The sequence below is a fragment of the Seriola aureovittata genome, chromosome 10 (assembly GCF_021018895.1).
Source record: "Seriola aureovittata isolate HTS-2021-v1 ecotype China chromosome 10, ASM2101889v1, whole genome shotgun sequence".
Taxonomy (NCBI): domain Eukaryota; kingdom Metazoa; phylum Chordata; class Actinopteri; order Carangiformes; family Carangidae; genus Seriola; species Seriola aureovittata.
Window position 1 is genome coordinate 25,489,005 of NC_079373.1, and position 15,924 is coordinate 25,504,928.

At 40.7% G+C, this 15,924-nt stretch overlaps 2 protein-coding genes across 2 annotated transcripts; one reads left to right on the top strand and one right to left on the bottom strand.

Moving 5' to 3' along the window:
* Positions 1-633: 633 nt before the first annotated feature.
* On the bottom strand, positions 634-8,265 carry LOC130175733 (serine/threonine-protein kinase pim-3-like). The gene is made up of 6 exons (XM_056386248.1): positions 7,966-8,265; positions 6,938-7,047; positions 5,344-5,394; positions 4,559-4,922; positions 3,358-3,534; positions 634-3,255 (listed from the first exon to the last, which is right to left on the bottom strand). The coding sequence occupies exons 1-6, from the start codon at positions 8,033-8,035 to the stop codon at positions 3,065-3,067; spliced, it is 963 nt and encodes a 320-aa protein (XP_056242223.1). The 5' UTR covers positions 8,036-8,265; the 3' UTR covers positions 634-3,064.
* A 4,435-nt stretch (positions 8,266-12,700) lies between these two features.
* kbtbd13b (kelch repeat and BTB domain containing 13b) lies at positions 12,701-15,924 on the top strand. Its single transcript, XM_056387695.1, has one exon. It carries the CDS (start codon positions 12,811-12,813, stop codon positions 14,491-14,493), a length of 1,683 nt encoding a protein of 560 aa, XP_056243670.1. The 5' UTR covers positions 12,701-12,810; the 3' UTR covers positions 14,494-15,924.

Below are 15,924 nucleotides of genomic sequence, written 5' to 3' on the forward strand. Positions count from 1 at the left end.
ACCGCATGTACTGCATTAATGTACAGTTTCAAGGTATTTGTACTTCACTAGGACTTCCATTTTCTGCTACTTTATATTTCCACTTCACTACATTTCATTTGTGCTTTTTACACCTTTTCTAGCTGCAACATTAAAGTGATGCATTAATGCATCCAGTTACAACCATTTACATTAAACATATCTAATATTATTATGAAATGGGCCATTTTGCATATAGACTACTTTTATAGTTGGTACTCTAAGTATAATTTGGTACCAGTACTTTTACTTTAGTAATACATTTGATGTGTAATGTTTATAGTATTTCACAATATAATTTTGATGGAGCTCTTAACACTTAAACTGAGAAATTATTGTTTTGGACAAGTTATTTTACTGTAATTTTCTGTTTCCCTAGAATTTTCAGTTTATTTGATCACATTTACAATATTAATGTCCGTCTTAAAATAATGTAAACACAATGAATATTCTTCATGTATCAATGACTCTCTGAACTGATTTTAAGGAGATTTAGCATCAAATAAAGTTCGGAGAGACCAACGTAATACATTAAAACGTTAAAAAGTGAGAATATTTTTTAAGTAATGTGGATGTTACAGAGAAAAGTTAGAGTTTCAAATGAGACAACATATATACATTTATATACAAAAAGTTTAATTTGAAATATTTCCATGAAAAAATACTTTTTCCTGTCAGAATTTTACATTCAAAACATCAAAAACTGTAACAAATAGAACAAAAATTAGTATAAACTTTTAAACCTGACTTGAGAATATTCAAACCTGACTTTTCTTCTTTTTTTAGCTCACAGGGAAAAAAAATTTACAAAAATGAGAGAAAAATGTTATAAAGGTTAAACAGAAGATAAATAAATAAACACAAGCTGAGGAATGTCTCCGTAAATAAATAAAAACATTCAATGTACAAGATAGACATAAAAATCAAATACATATATTCAAAACAAAACAAAAAAAAACAAATACATATATTCAAAATACAAAACTAAGTTTTTGCATTGACTGTGCATTTTACACCCCGAGACTGAGGGTGAAAGAAGATGGAGGACAAAGTGTTTCCTGTGAGAGAGAGAGACAGACAGACAGAGGACAGAAAAAAAAAAAAAAAAAAAAAACTCGACTCGACTGTACTAGCCATAGAATCTCAGTACATTGTGAGAACTAAAATAAAACAAAACAAAAAAAAAAAAAAAAACACAACCATCCAAAAACACTGAGCCCTGCTTGAAGGAAGAAACTGAGAAAACCCATCAAGTAAACAACTGTTGAAATTAAATTCTGCCTCCTTTCCGAGCTTGAAGCTAACTTAAAGAGCAGCAGGACGTGAGCGGCGTCAGTGGTGAAAGTCCACAGTGAAAACTGGATCAGATTCACTTCTTTAAATCAGACATGTAGCCTGAACTTCAGTCAGGAAGACTTCTCAGACAAAGGTAAACGCTGAAGGATGAAGAGACGTTTGTTACATGAAAGAAATAAAATCAAATAAATTAAAAAAAAAAAAAAAAGGATCAAAAAGTCATGTTTTGGTATCAGAACTACTCAGAACCAGTCCCAGCCCTCCAGAGTAGTGTGTGTGTGTGTGTTATGAAGTGATAAATATGTATTCAAGTATTCCACATCAGCAGGTGAGGATGCTTCGCTGCCTCAGCGCTCATATTAAAAGATGGGAGGGGTGTATTTTGGGGTTGGACGGAAAACGTTCTTGAAACTTATGAGGAGTTTTAGAGTTTGGGAAATTTGTTTATTTGCTTTCTTGCAAGAGAAGACTGATACAACACTAGTCTGTACGACACGTATGAGGCTAACAGCAGTAGCTGCTTAGCTTAGCGCAAAGACTGGAAACAAAGGCAAACAGCTAGCCTGTTTGTTTAGCCCCTACAAAACCTGAACTGTAAGGCAACATTTTAAAGAGGTTATGAGTGGAAGAATTTCTTGTTCTGGCACCTGCTCAGAGCCACATGACTGTTGTAAAACTACAAATCATTGTTTTGACAATTTGGTTTTTACACAGATTAAAGATGTAAGATTTAATGTAGTAATGATGGAGTAATCAGCGTTGAAGCCGGTGTGATCCCATCGCGAGACCTCTAGTGTTACGTTCAGACAGGACCAGACTAGCCGTTCCCCCATTTCTGGTCTTTGTGCTAAGCTAAGCTAACTGGCTGCTCACAATAGCAGCATATTTTCCACACAAATAAGTGTGATATTGATCCTCTCACCTAACTCTCGACAACAAAGCATATATATATATATATATAAGCATATTTCCCAACTGTTCCTCAGGGCCGGTTGATCTGGCTGAGTGGAAATGTAGTTTAAACACAACTGGGGCTGAAACAATTCGTCAAATGAGTGATTAGTTGTTTGAAAATTATCAGTAACTATCTTGATAGGTGATTAATTAGATTTTCAAGCAAAATCCTTGCTAGTTTAAACATGAGAATTTTCTGCTTCTATCACTGTAAACTGAACGTTTTGGATTATGACTCTAAACAATCGGATGAACATTTCTCCACTATATTGTGAGATTTAACAGACGAAACAATCACTAGACAAAATCATTGACAGGTTGATTAATAGTGAAATATATGTAGTTGCAGCCCCATAGACGATTATAACATTTCAGGTGTGTTCACCTTTGTTCTGTTGTACTGATGTGACCCAACATGGCAGCTACAGAGTTGCTGAGTGAGTATTTTACATCTGATTTGACAACGTTTTATATTTCAAACATCAGGATTCTTTTGAGCCTCTGAAGAAAACTCCAACCCCCGACCATGGTGTTACTCCACCCAGAGCAGCTTTTAAAGTCAAGGCACTCAAGCAGCAACACTAAATGGAGAAGAGGTGATCTGCTCCATAGTCTGAACAGGAGGGGGCGCAGTGGACCAGCACTGAGTCACCTGCATCCTGAACTGTGACCATGACTCACTCCATCACCACAAAAAAAACTTCCTTGGAGCAACAACCCCACGATCACGGGGAAACTCAAACACCAGAGGACACCTGTCAATCAAGTCCAAGCCAAGCCCCTCAGGTGCATCCAATCAGAGGTTCTGCTGGCTCGAGGAGGAAGACGAGGAGGAGGAGTCGGCTGTAATGTTGTGAAGAATGATACTGCCGTCGTCTGTCTGCTGACCGTCGCTGCTGGTCACCCAGGGATGGACGAGGATCTGTTCCAGGGTTGGCCGTTGAGACGGCTGCTGGCTCAGACACCAGCCAATCAGCTGCTGGCATTCTGTGACACAAAAACAAGTAGGTGAAGAAGAAGGACAGGAAGTAACACACTGCAGTGCCAAAGAGCTAACAGGCAGAGCGGACACGTCACACTCGGACTGACCTGTGGAGATGTTGCGTCTGAAGTAGATCCGTCCCCTCAGGATCTCCTCGTCCTGTTCAAAGGGGATGTCCCCGCACACCATGTCGTACAGCAGCACGCCGAGTGACCAGACGGTGGCGGAGCGACCGTGGTACCGCCGGAACCGGATCCACTCTGGAGGACTGTACACCCGTGTTCCTGGAAGGCAGAGGGACGACATAAAACAGAGACCTGAGTCACAACTGTTCAGTGAGTGCGCAGAGTGGTGGTGGTGGGGAAACACCGGCAGCAGGAGGAAGCAGTGACTAATCATCACCATCACCATCATCATCATGCTGCCTGTTATCGAGGGCTGCTGGTCACAAGAGAAGCAGCTGGTGCCTCTGATAAATACTTCCTGAGCAGAACAAAGATGCTGCTCATCTGTTCTCACCAAAGTAAACAGAACTAGTGTCTGATGAGAGGGTCATCCTGTGACCTACATTCTGGTTTCACAGTCAACATGAAAGCATGTTTTGTCATTAGACGATGACACAAACACACACAGGTTTGATCACCTGTACTCTAGTCTAACGTGACGCTAACCAAATCAAAACCCTCAGGAACCAGACCAAATGTCTGTTTTCCAGAACTGTCACCACTTTATCGAAATTCCTTAATATTTCACTTTTCAAAAAAATAGCTCTATCAGTTCAAAGATGTCACAACTTAACAAAAATTCAGACTTTCTAAAAACCTTCTTACTTTTCCACACTTTGTCACAAATTTGGAATAAAAATGACAACCTTACAAAAAAAAAAAAAAATGTATATTTTCTAAAACTTCTCACTTTTCTAATTAATATCTTAAAACTGTGATTCCTTTACATGCAGACATCTTTCTAAAAACTGGCCCTACTGTTTAAAAACAAACAAAAAAAGTCTTAGTTTCCCCAACTTTCGACCACAAAAATCCTGATTGTACAAAACACTGTCCAAACCTTTTTTCTTTCTAAAAATGTTCCAATTTCCAAATCAGTCCTAAAAAAAGTTTGACATGTTGTGAAATTTTAATTGGCCGTCAGAAGGACAGACAGGACTGTTTATGTTGTTGTCTTGGTTACACTGACAACCTTATTCACAAAATTAAAAGATTCTGCCCAGACACTTCCTGATCTTTTTTCAACCTTACAAAAACCACACCAACGAAACAAAGTCTGGTCAGTCTAGATGATCAGACTCACCATCGAAGTCGGTGTAGGCGGTGTCTTTGAGGACAGCCCCTGAGCCGAAGTCAATGAGTTTGATCTGTCCGGTCCTCAGGTCCACGAGCAGGTTCTCGTCCTTGATGTCTCGGTGAACGACGCTGCAGGTGTAGCAGTGACGCACCGCCTCCAGTACCTGCAGGAAGAAGCCACGTGCCACCGCCTCGTCCAGCGCGCCGCGCTCCGTGATGTAATCGAACAGGTCCTGAGCCACCTCGGGACGCTCCATCACCATCAACCAGCCGTCCACCCGCTCCCACCAGTCCAACAGCCGCACCACGCCGCCAAATGCCTCGCCCACTTTCTTCAACAGCACGATCTCCAGAGGAACCACAGTGCCGCACTGAGAAAGCATCAAAGAGAAAATGATCAACTCACTGTCCATAAAATCACCAGAGCTGCAACAATTACTCAATTAGTAGAATGGCAGAAAATCAATCAAGAACTATTTTAATAATCAAATAATCATTTTAGTCATTTATAGGCCTCTGAAATGTGAGGATTTGATGCCTTTCTTTGCCGTGCATGACAGCAAACTCAACATATTTGGGTTTTGGACTGATGATCAGACATGACTAGACATCTGAGGACATTTCATAGATAAAATGATTAAATCAAGAAACAAATAATGGAGAATGAAAATATATAATACACTATCATTGATTTCAAACTGTTTCACATCAAAATGTTAATCAAGCGATAAATCTGACAGGAAGTGGCAGTAAACATGTTAATCTGCGAGTGAAAATGCAGGAAAATCTCACCAGGGTGCCCCACTCAGTGACTCTGTCCCTGCACACATGTTTCACCGCCACCTGCATGGAAACATACAACATTAACAAACAGCCTCCATACAGTCACCAATAACATATGAACATACAGGAATTCTTATTCAAAACAAAAAAACATGATAAACAGTTTACATGAAGCACAACAGCAGCTATAACAAATCACACAGTACCAAAAAGCTTTTAATTTGCTGCCTCTGTCTTTAAATGTTTTTCTTCATTTGTGAATAAACATGTTTTCCCATCTGTTTTGTGTGATACACGTAACTACTTCCTGTTCCCAGAGACTAAAAAGCAAAACAACAGGATTATTTTTCAGTATGTGCAGAGAGTGAAGCTCAACAAAACACCACTTTCTTTGTGAAAACAAAGACCACATGCAGACAGCATGGCACTGCATCAAGCTGCAGAACTGACAACAATACATCAGGAAGTGAAAGAATAGATGTGACCTTCCAAATAAAAGCACATGATGTTGACTTCTTGTTGAAAGCAGCAGCTGTCATAATCTGAAAATGCTTTAGTTCAGTCAGTCCAGATACAGACTGGTAGGTTTAGATATTTAGCAAAGCCATAATTTTATTAAAATTAAAATATTTAAAATCATGCAAAACATCACAACATTGATTAAATGGCTGGAGATACAACAGTGGACTGAGGACAGATGGTACATCCCACAGTAAAGTGAATAAATTAAACTACAGAATAAATCATTGATCTACCAACTGTTCAACAGTTCCTGCAATTAACATTCAGCATCACCAGAACCATCTGGGTGATGATGACTCAGTCATCATGTGGTGAATTATTAAATCATAGGTCACAAAACGATCAGCTGAGGAGGAAGCTCCAAGATCTGCTATGACTTCTGCCAAACATCATGTGCATAAACACACACATGCTGATTCATTTCAGGTCTTTTAGGAAACTATTAATACTATAAATGCTGGATGCAGACCTCAAGTTCCAAGCCTGTTCCTTCCTCAGGAAAAAAACAGTTTTTATATAAATCTTACAGCTGCAATAATTAATTGATTATCGGATTAGTTGACCAAGACTATTAATTACCTACCATCTTAATAATCAATTAACCATTCAAATTGATTTTTATGCAAAAACTCCTAAACTTTTATGTTTACGTTTTCTCAAAATGTTAAACTTTCTGCTTTTCCTTGTCCTGCGTGATATAAATTCTAGTATTATTCAGACAAAGTAAGACATTTAACGAGGCCATATTTGGCTCTAAGAAATTAGAAAAGCAGACAACTGATCAATAAGAAAATAGACAAATTGATGATCAACTATTTAAATAATGCTGTGGTGAGTTTGACAACTAATGTTTCCAGTGTCATTGTGATTTTTTACTGCGTGTAAATCAGTACAATGAAATGTTCTGTCAGCTACTGTTTCCAAGGTTTAGAAAGAATATTCAATCTCTAATAATATTTTTGAAGACTTTAGAGTTGCTTTTATTTTGAAGGACACAGCCGGAAACGCAGCTGATGGCTTTATGTAACATGACGCTTCTAGCCGCGGCCATGTGCCGGGACCAAAACAAAGCATCTCTTACCGGCAGCCCGTCGTCCAGGCGGACAGCCGAGTAAACGGTGCCGAATCCTCCGTTGCCGAGCACCGAACCCAGCCGGTACAGTTTCTCAAACGGCTGCTTCTCCGCCTTGGCTACAAAACACAGAAATAATAGGATTATTTCAAATTATTTGCACCCTGTAGAGTTTAGCGCCAAAAATCGTCCCACCAAACCCCACCAAAAATGTGTTCTTGTTTTACGGCTTCAGTCTAACACCGAGCTGTTTAAATACGATTTAAAAAGTAAAGCACTTAATTCAACAATAAAATGTCCAAAAATCACCGAATACACACGAGTACATAAACAAATGTCCTCAGATGTTTATGTGTCTGCCGTTTAAAAATGGAGGACTGTCCAGCATTATCATCATCTCAAATACCCACTCTTTAAATTGTGTTACACGAATAAAGTAAATAAAAAATACCATTTCAACAGAGGAGACCGTTTTACTACGAGGTTACAACACATTTTGGCACAACATCTGTCTTTCAAAATGGCTCCACGCAGTTTTATTTAAAGGTCATCGTCTAACAAGCGTCCACTAATCGATTGGTGCAATAGAAATGTATTAATTTAATAATTATTACAATTTCTCCACTAAAAACACCAACTTTAGCCTGTGAAGACTTTTAAAATGTGAAAATATGATGCTTTTGATCATTTCGGCTGAAATGATTCGAGTCCATGTGGGTTTTATGGTGATTTTTTTAAAATAAAAAACAGTAAACACGCACTTGAATAATACAGTCTAGAAAATGGCGGTTAGTTTCTGTCATTTTCGCCAGTTAGTTGTTGAATTGCTCGTACACGTGTTACGCCGGTTTATGTGACCGGTTCGCATCAGTGACCTGGTTAGTTATTTCAGGTTAGTTGGATCTATTTTGGGTTAAGGTTTTGGTTAGGCGTCCAGAGATTAGGTTAGGTAAGAGGAAAGTAATCGGTTCACAGAATATAACGGGTCACAGAACACGACGTAACACCGGCTGGCGTGTTGCCGTTAACAGCCTTACCTTGCTGCAGCTGGAGCTTCGCCGGTAGATCCGTGCTGTGAGAGAAGGAACCCAGTTTAGAGAGCAGCATACTGCCCCTGACTACTCCCCCCAAAAAAACAAAATACACCTGGAAATTGTTCTTGTAGTAAAACCAAACCAGCAGCGAAATCGTACGCCCTTTCGCGGGCGAAACGCGATTAAAAAACGGTTAAATCCATCAACGTCCCGGCCATTCACACACAACAGACACTTCTCCAGCGTCCAGTGAAGCGCGCGCCCCTGTGCTGCTCCGCTCCGACCGCTTGGATATTTACAAAGATCACATATATCATTCCGCCTGACCTCCGCTGAACATTAAATAACACCACCGAACCTGCTGCTTTACACTCACACTACCATACCAGAGAAATGTTAGTGTGTGGAGTCGTATCAATTCATGGCGGAGCTTAAGTCTGCGACCTGGAAAAGCAGCCCTAAACAACGAGAAAACATACGGACTACTTTTACGTAGTAGGGCAGGCGGAGGCATTCAGAGATGGTCACTCATTCTGGCAGTGCTGCTGAAGAAGAGAGTCCTCAATAATCACTTGAGAAGGTTTATATTCAAAATAACAGCAATAATTAAGTATGGTTTTGAGGTATTTGTACTTTACTCGTCTATTTCTCTTTTATTATATTTCATACTTCTACCCCACTAAAATTCAGAGGGAAATAGTGTGCTTTTTATGCCACCACATTTATTTTAAAGCTTAATCACCTAGTTACTTTGCAGATACCAATTATATACTATTTATACAATACAAAATAAAATCAAATACATTGTGCTGTGTTATAATAGGTTAAACTCCTCAGAAGTATACACAGTAGTTAAAATGAGTCACACATTTACTTGCTGCAAAACATCAAAAATGATGAATACATTAATGTAAACGAAATTATAATCCAATAATGTAGGTTAATATAAATGATCTTTGAAATAGCCAACTCTACACAATGACTCCTTTTGTTGTTGGTAAATAAAATACCCGAGTACTTCTTCCATCACTGGCAAATTCACATTAATCTGTGATTTTGCAGCAGTTATTCTGTGATACAGCGTTATTGTTTGCTTTCCAGCAGTGGTGGAAGAAGTATTGAGATACTTAAGGTAATGTAACAATACCACAATGTAAACATAGTCCGTGACCAGCAGAAGTCCAGGATTTAAAATAATGTAACAATCATTAGAGCAGTTGCCTCTATTATCAATTATGTTCTCTTACACACTCCCATTATTATTGTTATTCTGTGTCTTTTTTAAATCATCCAGGACTCAAATATCATTTATGTTACAAATGATGTTCATATATCAACACATATAATTATATAATTAAATACAATACAAGCCTATTTACACATCCAGCAGTTACTGGATATCATTCTGAGTCATGTTTATGTCCACCTGATGAATCTAAGTCCAGTATTCCCTCTCTTTCAGCTCTGTTTTTGGTCTCCTCCATTTTTTCTTCCTGTGGAAAAAATCTGTTTCTTTAGCTACTAAATGCTCCAGTATGTTCACCAGCTGGTCTCTAACTGTGTCTGTCAGTTGCCTGCTGCAGCCGAATGTGACCATTTTCACATTGTCATTTGATTTGATATATTTGGATCAATTGTTATGAGTTATACAAAGCAGTAATTAAATGCATTGTAAACCTCTAAAATGAATTCACATGCTGGTAAGTTTTAATTAGCATGTCTGTAGGCTTTAAAACTTCCAAGCATAATTAATTTTAGAGCCATTCAGCCTGTACAGTACATTGAAAGTCATGCTGTACAAATAATTTTCCATCCCTGGCAGTCAGCACCAGTGCTTCCAGCAATCAATCAAGAGAAATGCTGAATATTTTCCTGCTCTCTGTTCCCTCACTCAGCGTTCTGGCTGCTCTGTTGTGGATCATGTGCGTCCCCACTTTTTGCCACCTGACATCAGCTTATGTAAGACAGTGTGTGTTACTCAGAGTTACATAAGCCTGCAAAATGAATGAGATCAACCTCACTAATGAAGCAACAGAAATATATATTTATTAATGCAACACAGTAATTTGCATTTGCATTTCAAGCTGAGAGTGTTTAGCTGACCGGAGTCAAAGCATGGGACCAGAGCGAGCTGAGGCTGAATTACTGCTGAGTCATCACACACTGATTCAGCTCTGAACCAGAAACACACCTGAAAGGTGAACACCATGTCTGACAGAAGGGACACATACATGAACTAAAATAACAAGACGACTGTAAATAATGATGTTTTTGGTTTTTAAAAGTCTCAGCATTTTCCTAAAACAGCTGGTAGTTGTTAACATTAACTCACTCTGGTGACTTCTGTTTTTTGTTTTTTAAACAAAGACAATTTCTAATTTATTTTTAGCCATGCAGCGTGTCAATAGAGAACTGAAGTGAAACTGGAACTTCCATGTTTTGTTTCTGAAATGAGAAAAACCTCATTCAAAATCCCACTGACATAATGGCAGTAACTAAAAATACAGAACAAAGTTTTTGTCAACAATAATGTTTTGTGGCTCAAATTATAGATGAAACATTATAGATGAAACTTCTGGCCCAACATATGCCCGGGTCCTTGGCCCGAGTCTGGCCCATATTCTTCCACATCTGGGCAGAGTCTGGCTCTTATCCTCCGGTGTGTCTGGCAGCCTGAAGATTTTCTGTTTGTGTGCGAGAATTGGAAGTGGCATCTAACCATCATGATGTATATGGGCCAGATTCGGGCCGTGGAACCGTGCGTATACTGGGCCAGAAGGAACATACATTTTTTGAAAAAACATCTAATACTGTTCTTTATTTTGTATTCATGTTTTATAGTAGCCTTTAAAAAACACCATTTCCCAAAGGCCTTAGACATTTGGGGGTTAATGCTGCATTCACTCAATGTCGGAAGAATGGGACAGGAAAGACTTCACACGTTATTCCGAGGTGGTTAGCTCTAGTGCTAACTTTGCAGTCACACCAGATTAGCTACTTTTGTGTAATGATATCTTGAAACGAACTTTAATTCAGTTTTTTCTTCGGCCCATTTGGAGGCGACTGAATAGTCTGAAAAACAAAACATGGGATGTATTATCATCTTGCAAAGTAGGCGTGGCTAACATGTTAGCAAACCGCTACCTATCCTTTTAGCTGTGGTTTGGTCACAACCAGAAAAACATGTGGCATGTACCATACAACCAAAGATTATTCTATTACATTTCTTCTTTAGCTCCATTTTTTCATCAGTCTATACTTCATTTCAACTATAGGCTCTAACTAATGGCTCTAAAATTAATTATGCCTGTAAGTTTTAAAGCCTACAGACATGCTAATTAAAACTTACCAGCATGTGAATTCATTTTAGAGTTTTACAATGCATTTAATTACTGCTTTGTATAACTCATAACAATTGGGGTTATGTGTACATTTGTCTGTGTCTTCTTCTGTTGTGTTGTAACCGTGAGGACCGGAGCAGCACCTGCAGTCGACCAGATCAAAACAAGGGTTGCTGCTGGAGCCAGTGGGATTTTTGTGACTGAGGGAAGGAGGGAGGGAGGGGGGAGTGGTGACCGGATCACATGACCTACTGTAGTATCTGTGCCCCAGCCAGTTTGAATGTAGGTCAGCCCCTCCTCCTTCACTGTAAGTGGATGTTCGGAGACAGATTGACAGAAAACAGGTTTAAACACGCAAACAGAGAAGTGCTTTTGTTCTGCTGAGACATAACAAACATCTTCGAACTGATCTGAGCTCACGTCCACACACACAAACACTCGCCTGATGATCATGAGGTTAGACATCACATCAGTGTTTCAGTTTTTCACTATTTACATCACCCACACATCTACAGCAGAATGATCCCATGATGTGTTGACTTAAAACCTGCCTCAACATCTGTTCAGGAAATTCAGAGTAGTTTATTTTCTCATTAGTATCTCAGCCATCAGCAAAAAAAAACAGCCTCCACTCTGTTTGTGGAGAAAAGAAGGAAAGAAAGATGTCAGAGGAAGCTGGAAATCATGAGCCACTTGATCCAAAAGCTCCAGTTTCTTGTGTGTGATATCACAGATTTTTCTTGATTTGTAATAATCAAGTGGAATACCCCAAAAACAACATTTATATATGTTCAAGCTCCTGAGCAGCCTGAGTATTTATAACTCTAGGAAGAAGGATACACAAGGAAGGTTGGATCAGCAAAGTATTGGAAATTTTTCGTAACCATTCCTACAATTGTTCCTGTCTCACTATTGTAACCATGACAACAAACATCCCCTAACCCTAACAATGCAGTAGGCTAGTTTTAAACCAAACCACGACCTTTCCCTAAACCGACCCAAGTTGTTTTTGTGTCTATGATTAACCAAACCTTCACCTTAGAGTTTGAAATGACGTTTAATTTGACCTGCAGAGGTTATATCTTGTTGAACCTGTCAAGTTTTTACACGTTAAGTTTTCACCAGACGAGACCAGAAATTGTAAACAACAAAGTAGGTAAGAAAAAGTAGAAATCAATTTTCAATAGTTTAATGTCAGTTTTCATTGGTTTCTTCACTTCTGTTGTTCAGGTAAAAGAAAATATCTCAAAACCCTTTTACAACTCAAACCAAAATGATCATCATATATTCAAGCTCAGATTCTGTCTTGGACACAGTTACAAATAAGGGACAAATAAAATCTGAATTTGTATCAAGCCAAGACAATAGTCTTGAGTTTAAGTTGTAGATGATGTACTTTGTTCTGCTAAAACTCTACAGGTAAATCAGAAAAGATGTACTTTGTGATTTGGGTGAACTGACCCTTTAGGTTTGCAGCAGCAGCAGCAGCAGGTATCACTATCTCTGCATGTGCTTATTGCCCTCCGGTCCACAACATGAATGTGACTCGGGTCATTTGTTCTCGTCTATGTTTAGCTGCTTCTATTTTGAAAGCTGTGAAACAAATGATCCTCCCAGAAGAGTGAAGCGGCTTCGTGCTGGGTCACTTCGATTCCAGCTCCGCTTCAAGACTCTTTTTTTTTTTTTTTGGATCCGCTTCAGCCTCTTGAGTCATTTTCATGGAGGATATTTTCAAAGAACAGTAATGTCAGCGCACAGCAGTGAACCAGAGGACGGCAGCAGCTGGGAACCTGCAGACAGTGGAAGGTTTCCGCCTTGTTCTGCTTCTGGTCTCGTCTCAGCGAGGTTAACTGTGGTGGTTGGGGACACTCACTTCTCCGAGGAGAAGATGTTACTTGTTCAGAGCTGCGACTACTTCCAAGCTCTGTATCGCTCCGGGATGAAGGAGTGTCGGCAGGAGGAAATCCACCTCAAGTCTCTGCGAGCCCGAGGCTTCCTCATCGCCTTGGCGGTTCTACGAGGGGAGATGCCGGTCCTGGATGCCGACGACATCGTTGAGGCCATTGAATGCGCCGCCTTCCTGCAGGTGGCGCCGCTCACCAAACATCTCATCAACCTCATCGACTCTGATAACTGCTTGCTGATGTATCACACTGCTGCAACCTTCGGCCTCATGGATCTGTACCGCAGCGCCGCGCTGTTCATCCGAGACATGTACGGCGACCTGGAGGCGGAGGTCAGGAAAACTTTACCGGCTGAGCTGATCTCCTACGTGGAGTCTCTGACCCCGAGTGTTTTCGTGGCTGTAGGCGCCCACGTGACCTGCGGCGTGGATGAAACCATACACGCTGCCTCCAGGACGGTCTGCTACCTGGATGAAACTGGCAATAATTGGAAAGTATTAACAGATCTTCCACTAGAGGCCAGCACCTCCATGGCTGGAGTGACCGTTTTAGACAACAAGCTCTACATCGTCGGAGGAGTTCATGGCGTCCACAAACAAGTCGTGGACTCTTGTTTCTGCTACAGCGTTGAAAACAACAGCTGGAGCCGGATCCCGGGTCCGGCACAGATGCGCTACAATCTCAGCCTTGTCGGTGCAGACAGTCGGCTTTACGCCATCGGAGGAGAATACGAGCGAAAGGTGATGTCATCTGTGGAAATGTATGATATAAAGACCGGAAGCTGGACGTTCGCCGCTCACTTACCTCGGCCAGCGGCGGGAGTGGCATGCACCAAAGCTATGAGAAGAATATTTGTGTGTCTATGGAGACCGATGGAGACCACGGAGATCTACGAGTATGTCCCAGGAAAAGACGAATGGCGGCTCGTTACCACGCTGATCAGGCACCAGAGCTACGGCCACTGCGTGGTCGGCCACAGGGACAACTTGTACGTCATGAGAAACGGGCCGTCTGACGACTTCCTGCGATGCCTCATGGACTGTTACAATCTAAGCTCGGGCCAGTGGTCGTCGCTGCCGGGACACTTTGCCAACAGCAAAGGTTCACTGTTCACCGCCGTGGTGAGAGGCGACTCTGTGTTCACCCTCAACAGGAGCACGACTCTGGAGTACGGCGTCGACGGCAAAACCTGGAAGCCCCGACGGCAGATGAAGGGTTTCCCGAGAAGTGGATCAGTGTGGACGTTTCTGCTCCGGCTGCCAAACTCTGTCACGCTGCAGGAGTGACTTCATTTGAATGGATTGGATTGGAATATGTTTTTTTATACTGACCTACACTCCGATAAATGTAAAGGACGGTTACCATTTATTACAACTATGGGGTTTCATAGTCAGTAATGATAATAATGTTCTCACCAAGGTGTTTGCTGAGATCTGAGGACAAGGTGACAACCCAAAGAAGTCAAACATGGTCTATGAATGGTGTTTCCTGTAGCACTGCCCTCTTGTGGTTGGGTTAGGGTAAAGCTGAGTTTAAGACGGGGTTAGGGGAAACAGAATCAATAGTCCCGTATCCGGTGATCTGATTGACGCACCAATTGATAGTCATTGGACAGATAATTAATAGTAGGTGTATCCTATCCTTCAGAAAGACAGTTAATCTATATATTTCCACACTGTCATTATCTCGAAACCAATGAAACATAAGTGCAGGCTATATATCCTTACGTGTTAACTAAATCTTGGTATTAGCCACATTTCCACAAAATAGAAGTCAACAAAACACAACTGTGAAATGTTCTGTGTTTCCACTGAGTGATGTTATGTGAATGAATCTGGGTTTTCATCATCATTCCAGTTTCCAGGGCTTTATGGTCCGCGCTCCACCAGGTGAGCTACCGGGGACCCTTGAGAGGGCTCCTGGGGGTTCCCAGCAAAAAAGGGGAATAATTTATTTTCACTATAATTCCATCCATCTGGGTTTCTAACACTTTCTGTAGTAAAACATCTAAAGGCAAAAATCTTATCAGATAGTGGTACGTTGTCTAATTTGTCAGTTTAGAGGTCCATGATTTTAAAAAAAAGTGTGTAAAAACGGTTTATTTTTTCCATCCATATTGAAGAACCCAAAATACATCCACACACTGATTCTCAGACGCTTCGGGGTAATGATTGTCGCCCTGTAATATCCTTCTTGTTATAGATTGTTATATGTTCTTGTTTGTCTGTTTACTGATATTCATGTTTTTTAAATCTCTTTAGTTTACATGAGAAACTGTTTTTCATCTAGGACTGAAAACATTTTGGATAAAACTGTGATTTATATGATAGAAATCAGTCACTTCAGGGGAATCGTTGGAGAACAAAAAACAGAGTTTACTAAACGTCGTCCACCATCATCAGAATGTGTTTAATGTGTTTAATAAATGTGTGTTTCATCAGTGTGTCCCTCAGTGTGAACTCCAGTGTTCGTCCTCACACAGAGCTTCTGTTTCCTGCAGCAGCCACTGTTTCCTGTTGGCACCGAGCGGCGATGATGATGATGATGATGGAGGTTCACGGCAGGCAGAGCCAGGCACCACGGGCAGCTGGGCGGGACGCCAGCAGCAGCAGGCAGCGATGCGAAATCTGACCCCGAATAAAGAGAGAGAGAGAGAGAGAGAGAGAGAGAGAGAGAGAGACGGGGGTCAGGCCGGGACACGGCGCTCGGGCCGGCTT

Excerpts from the sequence above, each read along its gene's own strand:
- LOC130175733 (XM_056386248.1), bottom strand. The coding sequence starts at position 8,035 with ATGCTGCTCTCTAAACTGGGTTCCTTCTCTCACAGCACGGATCTACCG. Across the intron at positions 7,048-7,965 it reads GAAGCTCCAGCTGCAGCAAG|CCAAGGCGGAGAAGCAGCCG; the intron begins GTAAGGCTGTTA and ends TGTGTTTTGTAG. Across the intron at positions 3,535-4,558 it reads CGCCTACACCGACTTCGATG|GAACACGGGTGTACAGTCCT; the intron begins GTGAGTCTGATC and ends TCTGCCTTCCAG.
- kbtbd13b (XM_056387695.1), top strand. The coding sequence starts at position 12,811 with ATGTGCTTATTGCCCTCCGGTCCACAACATGAATGTGACTCGGGTCAT.